This window comes from Pristiophorus japonicus, chromosome 12, assembly GCF_044704955.1.
Source record: "Pristiophorus japonicus isolate sPriJap1 chromosome 12, sPriJap1.hap1, whole genome shotgun sequence".
Taxonomy (NCBI): Eukaryota; Metazoa; Chordata; class Chondrichthyes; family Pristiophoridae; genus Pristiophorus; species Pristiophorus japonicus.
The window spans coordinates 199,043,501-199,055,780 of record NC_091988.1 but is presented as its reverse complement, the minus strand read 5'-3'; the positions used below and the strand labels follow the sequence as shown (position 1 = coordinate 199,055,780).

General features: G+C 46.6%; 1 protein-coding gene across 3 annotated transcripts in view; it reads right to left on the bottom strand.

Annotated features, from left to right (window-relative positions):
- Window positions 1-12,280, bottom strand: part of uqcc1 (ubiquinol-cytochrome c reductase complex assembly factor 1) — an 86,127-nt gene that overhangs the window by 52,287 nt on the left and 21,560 nt on the right. For all 3 annotated transcript variants that reach the window (XM_070896403.1, XM_070896404.1, XM_070896405.1), the window contains one exon: window positions 4,467-4,575. In XM_070896403.1, coding sequence (XP_070752504.1) covers window positions 4,467-4,575 — 109 coding nt within the window. The remainder of the gene's footprint in view (window positions 1-4,466; window positions 4,576-12,280) is intronic.

Here is a 12,280-nt window from a genome sequence, read left to right as displayed (position 1 = left end):
CACCACATGCTTGATTATAGGGTTGCTGCATTTTAGATTTTTTATATTTCTTGTGGAAATGGAAGACTTAGTGGAGCTCATCCCATGTCACGAGAAACCTCTCCACAACTTCCTGGTCTTCCACTACTTCCCTAAAATGAAAAGTAAAATACTGCGGAAATCTGAAGACAGAACATAAAAATGCCGAGAATACGCAGCAGGTCAGGCAGCATCAGAGAAACAGAATTAATGTTTGACTGGAAGGTCTGACTCTGTTTCTCTCGCTCTCCACAGATGCTGCCTGACCGGTTGAGTATTCCCAGCATTTACTGTTTTGATCTTACTACTTCCCTATTTGGGACAAAAGCTGAGTTTACGGCAGGGAACTCTACACCTCGAGTTGCCAACTGATTCCACGTATTCCTGGAGGTTTCATCATATGACCTCCTGCCTGCAACTGCTCCGCCCCCACGCTCCCGCCATTGGTTGCTCGACACCCCCCCCCCCCCCCCCCCCCCACAGCACATCGCCTTCCCCACGCCCACTAATAGATGAAAGCACCCAGAAGAACATTTTTAAAACCAGTTTATCTTTAAGTGCCCCCGCTGATGTTTCTTCTGGGTGTTGCTCGCAGCAGTGTCCCGAGATGAATCTGCAATCCCTGGAGACTCCAGGCCAATCCTGGAGGGTTGGCAACCCCTTTGTACACCATACACTGGAACACCATGCTCTCCCCCACACAGTCACCGATCTCAGCAAAGGCACTGCCCTGTCAGCGAGGGGAAAAAAATAAATGCAAGGTCACCCTTTGGCAACCTCTTGCATCTCCGAGTGCCACGGCCCAAAGTAGCACGGCAGGAAACTGTGGCCAGGTTGCCCGTTTAGAGACAGTGTTTGGCAGACGCAGACTCAAGAGAAGAAACAGTGAGTGAATGGAGGATAGTCACACAATACAAATGATGTGTGTACAATCAACCCCAGTCACTTACAGCAGTGCGGTCTCCAGGGGTGATTGATGGGGGGATTACTCAATCATCCCCATTCTGCACGGGATTTGAGGTGTCACTAAATGCAGCCCATCTTTAACAGCTGCACTGTGGAATAAAGCAACACTGCGGCAGTAGCCAAGAGGTAATTTGTATTGTATTGGACTCTTCCCCCACCCACTACATTTTGCTGGAGAAATCACCCTGCTTTTATAGAGACTTTGCTGCAGTTTTGGCCATAATTACAGCAAGATCTCTCCTTCGGGAACCACAGCACAGTAATCCAGAGAAGCGAGTTCAAATTCTACCACAGCAGCTGGGGAATTTACACTCAGTTAATTAAATTACAAATAAATCTGGAATAAAAAGCCAGTATCGGTAATGGTGACCATCATCATCATAGGCAGGCTCTCGGAATCGAGGAAGACTTGCTTCCAGTCCCAAAGTGAGTTCTTTGATGGCTGAACAGTCCGATACGAGAGCCACAGACCCTGTTACAGGTGGGACAGACATTCGTCGCGGGAAGGGGTGGGTGGGGCTGGTTTGCCGCGCGCTCCTCCCGCTGCCTGCGCTTGGCCTCTTCGCGCTCTTTGCGTCGAGACTCGAAGAGCTCAACGCCCTCCCGGATGCACTTTCCCCGCCTCGGGCGGTCTGCGGCCAGGGTCTCCCAGGTGTCAGTGGTGATGTCGCACTTTACCAGGGAGGCTTTGAGGGTGTCCTTATAACGTTTCCACTGTCCTCCTTTGGTTCGTTTACCACGAAGGAGCACCGCATAAAGCATTTGCTTAGGGAGTCTCGTATCTGGCATGTGTACTATGTGGCCTGCCCAGCGAAACTGGTCGAGTGTGGTCAGTGCTTCAATACTGGGGATGTTAGCCTGGTCGAGGACACTGATGTAAAAACCCATCTGGTTCACTAATTTCCTTTACAGAAGGAAATCTGCCGTCCTTACCCTTTCTGGCCTATATCTGACTGCAGACCCACAGCAATGTGGTTTAACTGCCCCCTGAAATGGATACTAGCAAGATACTCTGTCGTATCAAAAAAAAAACTGTTTCGATGGTCTGCAGCGGTTCAAGAAGGCGGCTCATCACCACCTTCTCGAGGGCAATTAGGGATGGGCAATAAGTGCCGGCCTTGCCGGCAACGTATACATCCCATGAACGAATTTTTAAAAAGCAATCTGTTTGCCGCAAAACAGACTGTTTGCCATAAGTTCTGCCCCGAACTCACTGGCGGACACAGTGATGTCATAGAAACATAGAAAATAGGAGCAGTAGTAAGCCATTCGGCCCTTCGAGTCTGCACCGCCATTCAATATGATCATGGCTGAGCCTCTATCTCAACACCATATTCCTGCTTTTACCCCATACCCCTTGATGTCTTTTTTGTCTAGAAATATATCTATCTCCTTCTTAAATAAATTCAGTCATTACCCACTCCGGAGCCTTTTGCTCAGCAGAGTGGCCAATATAAATGGTGCTCATCATCGGTAATGTGTGTTAAGCAATCTGCATAAATAAAAGGGTCAGATGACGCCATTTAAAGCAATATTTACCAGCCAGGAATGTGGGTTTGCCAAGTAAGAGGCAGGCTGCTTCTGAACCAGCTACAAACAAATTTAGAAAAGCAAAGCATTGGACGAGTAAACAGGTTTAAACTCGCCCGAGTTTTTCCCACTCGGACTGAATCTTACTGTAAATAAATCCCCAGGAAGTACATCCAGCTTGGGGAGAAATGCCTGCTTTCTGTTGGAGGTGGAATACGTTGAGGGCACCTAGAGTGCAGAAGAGTGACCTTCCGTGCAAAGTCTCTGACATGGTGGAGTGCTCGGGGTGAACAACAAACCCTTCATTCAGCTGCTGAGCTCGCTGGGGTTTTACGCTGCTGTGCTCGTCAGCCCCACGATTGCTCTCCACGCCTTCAGTAAAGTGATTGGACAGAAAACAAAGAGTCCAGAACTGGAAAAGAAACCCCAGCCTGTAACTTTGCAAGGTTGTGACTGGTGGACAAGCTGCGCGCTGACAGATGGCGGAATCTCGGCTACAAACTACCAACCAGGAAAAATAAACAGAGAAAACGAACAGATGCAGACGTCAAACAACACAGGAACGATAAATCATTGTGGTTTTACTACACTTACAAAATGTGTTTCCAAAACTAAACGCTTTGAAACTTGAGCACGCAACTGTGCGGAACAGCTTCCAGGTGAAATGGGACATTCACGAGTTTCCACTTTCCCAGCTAGTCATCTGTCTGTCAAAGCAGATATGACCCACACAAACCTTGATAAAGGATCCCCATTATACCCACTCGCTGCATCGAAGACTGAACTTGGATAGAAGGTCAAATAGAGGTCATTGATAGGATAGATGTGGGATAGGTGGGCAGAGGAAATGTTTCAAGGACACCCTCAAAGCCTCCTTGACAAAGTGCAACATCCCCACCGACACCTGGGAATCCCTGGCCCATGACCGCCCAAAGTGGAGGAAGAACATCCGGGAGGGCGTTGAGCACCTCGAGTCTCGTCGCCGAGAACAAGCAGAAACCAAGCGCAGGCAGCGGAAGGAGTGTGCGGCAACCCAGACTCCCCCACCCACCCTTTCCTTCAACCACTGTCTGTCCCACCTGTGACAGAGACTGTAATTCCCGTATTGGACTGTTCAGTCACCTGAAAACTCACTTTTAGAGTAGAAGCAAGTCTTCCTTGACTCCGAGGGACTGCCTATGATGACGACGATGATGTTTATACACTGCGGACTCATACCCACAATAGTTTGTTTACATTTGTGTTAACGCTTGTGTTGGTGAGTAATTTTGTCTGAGGGGGTGAACTGGACAGGACAATGGATAGAACGCTGTCCCTTCAACTCTGGGACATGATTCAAACTCTGTACATGATCCTCATTGCCAGCTGTAAGGGACCAGAGCATGAATGAGTTGGGGCCATCCCAATGCAGTGGTTAAAGGTCCACAATGTACCCACATGCATCACATCACTGAATCGTAGAACCTCAGCGCACAGAAGGAGGCCGTTTGACCCATCATGCCTGTGCCAGCTTTTTGAAACAGCAATCCCATCAGTCCCACTCCCCTGCTCTTTCCCCATAGCCCCGCAAACGTTTCCCCTGTAAGTATTTATCCAGTTCCCCATTGAAAGTTACTGTTGAATCTGCTCCCACCGCCAGTGTATTCCAGCTCCAAACAACTCGCTGCAGCACAAAATGAAAAGCTCATCTCCCCTCCGGTGGTTTTGCCAATTATCTTAAATCGTCTTATGGTGCACCATCTGCCAATAACGAACTTGTGAAAAACAGGATGGAGTTTCAGCATGGAGTAAATTATCCCAATTTACACCGTCAAATATTTCCCTTGATTAATCACACACTGGGGTGACTGGTCCCCGTGAACTACACAGTCTCGGGTAACATGCGATATTTTGCATGTTCATTAGTTATCAGGAGAAAACATCTTCCAGATGTTACAGAACTGCTGGCTTACCCCCATTACTTTCCCCCGTTGCTCCAGGTCCTCCCACATGGCGTGCACAATGTACTTGCACATATATTTGCCCTCTCGGCCTTCCTGCTTCATTCGCACCAGGGACATCCTGCAAAAACAAAAGCACAGCTTGGATCAGAGACACAACAGTCATCCTCCTCCAGCGCTCTGCCTGGAGCAGAGTGCTTTGTTCAAGCACATTTCAAGCTGGTCAAGGTCAGAGATGCCAGTGGCAAGGAGTGGGACACTTCCTGCTTCAAACAACAACAACAACTTATGTTTATATAGCCACCTTTAACGTCGTAAAAACCTGGGCCTTTGCAGGAGGGTCAAACAAACAAACTTTTGACACCGAGCCACATAAGGAGATGATAGGACAGCTGTCACTATTGCAATGTAGCCAATTTGCGCACAGCAGGCTCCCACAAGCAGCGATGTGATAATGACCAGATAATCTGTTTATCTGGTCATTATACCCACTGTTTTGTAAATGACCAATTTTGCTTGTAAGATTCCCTCAGTTGTTCTGCCCTCTATTTCCCTCACTGCTCCCAGTTCCACTGTAGACCATCCTTCACAGTTGACCTTGTCTCTGCTTCTTCTCTAGGTTAAGTTTTATTTCCCATCTTCTCCTTCTGGTTTCTCATTGCATGTGATCCCTGATCTAAAGGACTGAATGGAGCAAGGGAGGCCATGTAGTCAAAGAAGACTGGCCAAATCATCAATAAGGGCAAATCAGCGACTCCCGCTCATTGAGGATAGAGCACATGCAGTCCAGTGTCCTCTTATAAATGAGCAGTTATTTCTGTTTGGAAAGCCTGACTGACTCACAGACAAGGGCACGTGACCACAACTGGAGGCAATGGAGAAGCAATGTTCCCGCTAAGCTGCGCAGCCAGGCAGTGGTCTGGAGCTCCCGCGCAGGACGCTCATCAGCTTTTCAACGGGAGAAACCGCACACACGTAAAATTTGATACTGTAGACGGAGAAGATGTTTCCACTTGTGGGGTCTAATACTAGAGGTCACAGATACAAGATAGTCACTAATAAATCCAATAGGGAATTCAGGAGAAACTTCTTTACCCAGAGAGTGGTGAGAATGTGGAACTCGCTCCCACAGGGAATGGTTGAGGTGAATAGTATCGATGCATTTAAGGGGAAGCTAGATAAACACATGAGGGAGAAAGGAAGAGAGGATTATGTTGATGGGGTTAAATGAAGAGATGTAGGAGGAGACTGGTATGGATCATAAACACCGGCATCAACCTGTTGCTGTGCTGTTAGACTAAGCAATATTTAAAGAAAAAAGACTAGCATTTATAGGGTGCCTTTGAATGAAGCCAAGAACAACCAGAATGAAATGAAGATAATTCTACATGAACATGACGGTGCCCTCACAAAGCTTGACAAAACGTCACAGTACACAGCAGTTAGTTGAAGTAATCGCGCTTATCACTCTTAAGATTTTCCAGACAATTTTTAGTAATATATGCATCTGTGTTATGTAACTCTTCATTTATTAATTTGAATTCGCAATATGGAGTTCCCATTTCACAGTCTGGAGTACCCATGTTCAGAAACATCCTCGGACCACACGGGATGACGTCATTCCTGAATTCTCTTCACCAGATTTCATGCCGACGTCATCAATCAGGAGCCTACAGCACTACAAGGAACTGTTTTATACTAATACAAAAGCAAAATACTGCGGATGCTAGAAATCTGAAATAAAAACAGCGAATGCTGAAAATCTCAACGGGTCAGGCAGCATCTGTGGAGAGAGAAACAAAGTTAACGTTTCAGGTCGACGACCCTGCGTCAGAACTGTCAAATGGTGGAAGAGCACATTCTTAAGCACTGAAAGGGGGAGGGGAGAAAGAACAAAAGGGAAGGTCTGTGATTGGGTGGAAGGCAGGAGAGATTAGAGAGACAAAAGGGATGATGGGCCAAATTGAAATGGTAATGGCAGGAGTTAGAAAAACATTAGTCAGGATAGGGTGTGAATGGCGGAGTAATGACCAGCTGCTATTAGAGACAAAGAGAAAAAAAAAAGAAAAAAAGCATAAGATCGGGGGGGGGGGGGGGGGGGGCAGAAAGGGAGCCAAAGATGGGCAGCGGTTACACTCTGAAATTGTTGAACTCGATGTTGAGTCCAGAAGGCTGTAAAGTGTTTAAACGAAAGAGGAGATGCTGTTCCTCGAGCTTGCGTTGAGCTTCATTGGAACAGTGTAGGAGACTGAGAACGGAGATATCAGAGTGGGAGTGGAGCAGGGAATTAAAGTGACAGACAACCAGAAGCTCAGGATCACACTTACGGACTGAACTGAGGTGTATTTTTATACTAACCTGTTGGCAGCTTATGCATACAGCTTACAAGAAGCAATTAGGAAGGCAAATGGCATGTTGACCTTCATTGCAAAGGGAGTTGGAGTACAGGAGTCTTACTACAATTGTACAGGGCTTTGGTGAGACTATACCTGGAGTATTGTGCATAGTTTTGGTCTCCTTATCTGAGACATTACATTCATGCCTTAGAGGCAGTGCAATGAAGGTTCACTAGGTTGATTCCTAGAATGAGAGGGTTGTCCTATGAGAAGAGATTGAGTTGATAAGGCCTATAACTCTTTGGAGTTGAGAAGAATGAGAGGTGATCACATTGAAACATACAAAATTCTGAGGGGGATTGACAGGGTAGATGCTGAGAGGGTGTTTCCCCTGGTTGGAGAGTCTAGAATCAGGAGGCACAGTCTCAGAATAAGGGGTCGGCCATTTACGACAGAGATGAGGAGCAATTTCTTCACTCAGAGGCTGGTGAATCTTTGGAATTCTCTGCCCCAGAGAGCTGTGGAGGCTCAGTCGTTGAGTATATTCAAGGCTGAGATCGATAGATGTTTGGACTCTAGGGGAATCAAGGGAGATGGGGATCGGGCGGGAAAGTGGAGTTGAGGTCGAAGATCAACCATGATCTTACTGAATGGCGGAGCGGGCTCGAGGGGCCGAATGGCCGACTCCTGTTCTTAATTCTTATGCTGAGTTTGCACTTTAAAATACTTCCATTTAACTTTTGTTATTTGAAGTACCTTTAAGTGAAAGAAATGAATATCGGTTATCGTGCGGTCAATTTAGCTCCACAATTGCACTTTTACCTGTGGTCAGAAGGTTGTGGGTTCATGTCCCATTCCCAGGCTTCACCACACAATCTAGGCTGACACTCCCAGTGCAGTGCTGAGGGAGTGCTGCACTGTCGGAGGTGCCGTCTTTCGGATGAGACGTTAAAACAGGGGCCCCGCCTGCCCTCTCAGATGGATGTAAAAGATCCCAGAGCACTATTTCGAAGAAAGGAAAGAGTTCTCCCCAGTGTTCCAATATTTATCCCTCAATCAATACCACTACAACGGATTATCTGGTCATTATCACATTGATGTTTGTGGGAGCTTGCTGTGCACAAACTGGCTGCCGCGTTTCCTACATTACAACAGGGACTACATTTCAAAATAAAAGTGCTTCATTGGCTGTAAAGCCCATCGGTTGCCCTGAGGGTGTGAAAGGCACTCTTTCTTTCATGCAGTGCTGAGGGTTGCACTACCCTTCAGATGAGACATTAGAGCAAGGCCATATCTGATCTGCTGATTGAGTTGGACATTAAAGATCCCATGGCAATATTTGAGGAACAGAGGGTGTGTTGCCAGTGAATGTTCCTCCTGAAACCAACATCACCAAAAAAAGAATTAACTGCATTGCAGTTTGTAGGGTTTTGCCGTGTCCAAACTGACTGCTAATTTGCCTGCAAAACAATCCAAAGTCCTTCAAAGGGAGTAAATTCAAAACGGATCTGTGGAAACAATATTTCAGTGAGCAAGTGGCCAAACTATGGAACAGGCTCCTGAGGGAGACAATTAGTATTGCTTCATTCAAATGCAAATTACATTTCTTTCAGAAAATAACACTTTGGGATCCAGCATCGGAGTAATTTGAGACATGATGTGCTGAGTGCAGCAAGCTCGGGGGGGGGGGGGGGACAGCTGACTGTGGACCTGTGGTTCCCAAAGCTCTCCCCCACTGGGGGTTTCCCTCCCCTCCTGTCTGGGTCCGTTATAGATTCACTGATAGAGAGTGATCGTCGTGATTGGTCAACAACTCCTTTACCGTTGGATCGTGGACCGATCAGGTAGGTGAACGAGATGGACATCAATGTGATAATAACCAGATAATCCGTTGTAATGACGTTGATTGAGGGATAAATATTGGAACACTGGGGAGAACGCCTGCTTTTCTTTGAAATAGTGCCATGGGATCTTTTACATCCACCTGAGGGGGCAGGCGGGGCCTCGGTTTAACATCTCATCCGAAAGACGGCACCTCTGACAATGCAGCACTCCCTCAGCACTGCACTGGGAGTGTCAGCCTAGATTGTGTGGTGAAGTCTGGGAATGGGACTTGAACCCACAACCTTCTGACCAGAGACTATTCCTACACTATGTATCCAAAGCACAAATGTTTCTAAGAGGTAGGTACTATATAAATGCAAGCCCTTTCGTGAACTACGATGGATATCCCACCAATGACCAAAACTCGATCCTGACCAATATAAATCCTATTCAGTGGCCCATTTACTTATCCCCTACGCTGCCTTTCTCATTGCTCTAAAAGCTACAGCGTGAGAAGGCTATGTGAGATGGAGGTTTGCTGCCCAAAGTCACTAGAGGGAGCCATACACCATCTGCACTATTACGGTTACAGTGAAACATATGCATTGCTGGGAGCCTTTGCTACATCCATTCCAACCATGCTACAGCTAACTGATTTGTTACTCACCAGTAATCGGCTGCAAAAGTCAGTGCTATTATATGACAGCATATAAAGGTCGGTCAAAACTCAGACAGTGGTCGGACGAGGGCAACGTTTTGAAGCTGCAGTCATTCCTTTAAATCCTCGCAAATTCCACACAGTATTCGCGATTGTACAGGCAAAGTCACAACAAGCAAATTCACTGACTACAGAAGTACAAATTCAATCATTTAGTGTGTTCACAAGTCACATGTGGACGAGGAAAGCCATTCAGTCCATCCTTCCTGAAGGACTTACTGCCCTCCTCCCATCATGGCACCCAACTGATTCATCAACGATTCCAAGGCTTCGGCTTCTAATATTTACCTGGAAGTTAATTCGATATATTGATCAGTGTGTGTGTGAAGAACCTCCCAACATCGGTTTCCACGTGCCTCCAACTCTGGCCTATTGTCCACCCCTCACTTCCCTCGTCTAACCACTGGTGGCCATGCCTTGGGCCATCTCGGCTCGGGAGCTCAGGAATTCCCCCCCGCCTTTCTCTCCTCCTTTAAGACGCTCCTTAAAACCTACCTCTTTGTCCAAGCTTTTAGTCACTGGTCCTAATGTTTCCTTCTTTGGCCTGGTGTCAGGTTACGTCCCCGTGAAGCGTCTTGCGGCTTTTTACTATGTTCAAGGTGTTACATAAATGCAACTTGAATTCCCCACTCCGACCTCGGCCTCTTGCTCAACGCAAGCTCGAGGAACAGTCTTTCCTTAAGGCACTTTATAGCCTTCTGGACTCAACATCGAGTTCAACAATTTCAGAGTGTAACCTCTGCCCCTATATTTAATTGTTCTTAAAACTTTTTTTCTGGTTTTCCTCTCTTGCCCATGGCAGCTGATGATGATTCTGCCATCTCCATTTTCACCCTATCCAGACTTATTTTTTGTTTCTTAACTTGCCCCACTACCATCTCCTTTTGCCTTGCACCATCATACCTTTTGTCTCTCTAATCTCTCCTGCCTTCCACCTGATCACTGACCTTCCCCCCTTGTTCTTTCCTCCCCTCCCCCACTTTCCCTGCTCCTGCACTTGCTTAAAAATCTGTTACATCTCTAACTTTTCCCAGTTCTGATGAAAAGGTCACCGACCTGAAACGTTAACTCTGTTTCTCTCTCCACAGATGCTGCCTGACCTGCTGAGTGTTTCCAGCATTTTCTGTTTTTATTTTATATTCATCCATCATCATAGGCAGTCCCACGAATCGAGAATGACCCACTTCCACGTCAAAAGTTCACAATGTTTCACAAGAAGTCAAGATGTTTCAATGAAGGGCCTAATATTCCAGATCCCGAACTACATCCTGAAGGGGTGGAAGATGCCTGTGCGTGGATTTTTTTAACATGGGATGGCCGTTGCACACCAGCCACCACACGGGCTTGACAGAGCTAGGCCTTGGTCCAGGGGCAAGGGTTACCCAGGACGACTGGAGACCAGCTCTGCTGCACTGACCTAGTGCGCCCACATATCGCACAGTGTGGGCTGGGCCCGTGCTGCCCCTGGGCCCCGAACTCACGCTTCTCCTGGGCCCCGATCACGTCCCTCTGCAATCTATAATTTTATATGATATATTATATAAATGCAAGTTGTTGTTTATTAAGAAGTAATTTTCTGAATGTACCTTGTCCATACTAGTTAGCATTTTATAAATCTACAAGATCACCCCCTCAGCAATGTTCTCTTTAAGCTACGCGGCTGTGCAGCGCTCTGGAGATCCCACGCAGCTTGCTCACCGGATTTTAAAGGGAAAAAACGTGCGCGTGGAATTTTGAATGGGCTGTGCGGCCCCCCCCCCGCCCCCCCCCCCCAAAAAAAATGAACATTGCCCATCAGTTACCTTTTAAGGCTGAAAAACCAAAACTTCCCGCAGCTTTCATAGCTCAGTCCTCGGGGGGCAAAGAATCAGCCTCGTGGTTCGTCTGCTTAGGGCAAGTAGCGACAACTCACTGGACCACTCTCTGGGAACCTTGGCCATAACTGGATTGGTCATGTATCTCCCTCTAGCATAAAATCATACAGCACAGAAGGAAGTCAATCATGCCTGTGCCAGCTCTTTGAAAGAGCTAACCAATTAGTCTCAATCCCGTATAGTTTGATGCAAAGATACTGAATAATTATATCCTCAGTACACAAGAGTTGTCCTGTTCATTTTATGCCACTAATGATATATTTATTATAAAAAATTACATCAGATCTTAACTGCGGCTAAAAGGGTTAAATTATGAGGACAGGTTGCATGGATTTCCTCGGGTATAGAAGATTAAGGGGTGATCTAATGGAGGTGTTTGAGATAATTAAAGTATTTAATAGGGTAGAGAGAGAGAAACTGTTTACTCTGGTGGGGGGTGGGGGGCGGTGGAGTCCAGAGCAAGGGGGCGTAACCTTAAAATTAGAGCCAGGCCGTTCAGGGGTGATGTCAGGGAGCACTTCTTCACACAACGGGCAGTGGGAATCTGGAACTCTCTCCCCCAACAAGCTGTTGAGGCTGGTGGGGGGGTGGGTGCAATTGAAAATGTCAAAACTAAGATTGTATCATAAAACGGTTAGGATTGTATAGGATAGAGAACGCAAGGGGACATAACCATGTCAGTAAGCATTTCTTCACACAACGGCAGTGGAAATTTGGAACTCTTCCCCAAAAAGGCTAGGGCAAATGGAAATGTAAAACTGATTGACAGATTTTTGTTAGGCAAGATTACGAAGGGATAGGGAACCAAGGCAGGTAGATGGAGTAAAGTTACAGATCAGCCATGATCTAATTGAATGGAGGAACAGACTCGAGGGGCAGAATGGCCTATGACTGTTTCTAAAGAGGCAATTAAAGTGATGGGCAATATCCCAAGTCAGGGTTAGATAGTGCAACGCTACAACAGTAATTTATTGTTTCCATATATTGAAGTGAATGGACAAAACTGTGGCAAATGGATTTCAATGTAGGCAAATGTGAGGTCATGCACTTTGAACCTAAAAAGGATAGAGCAGG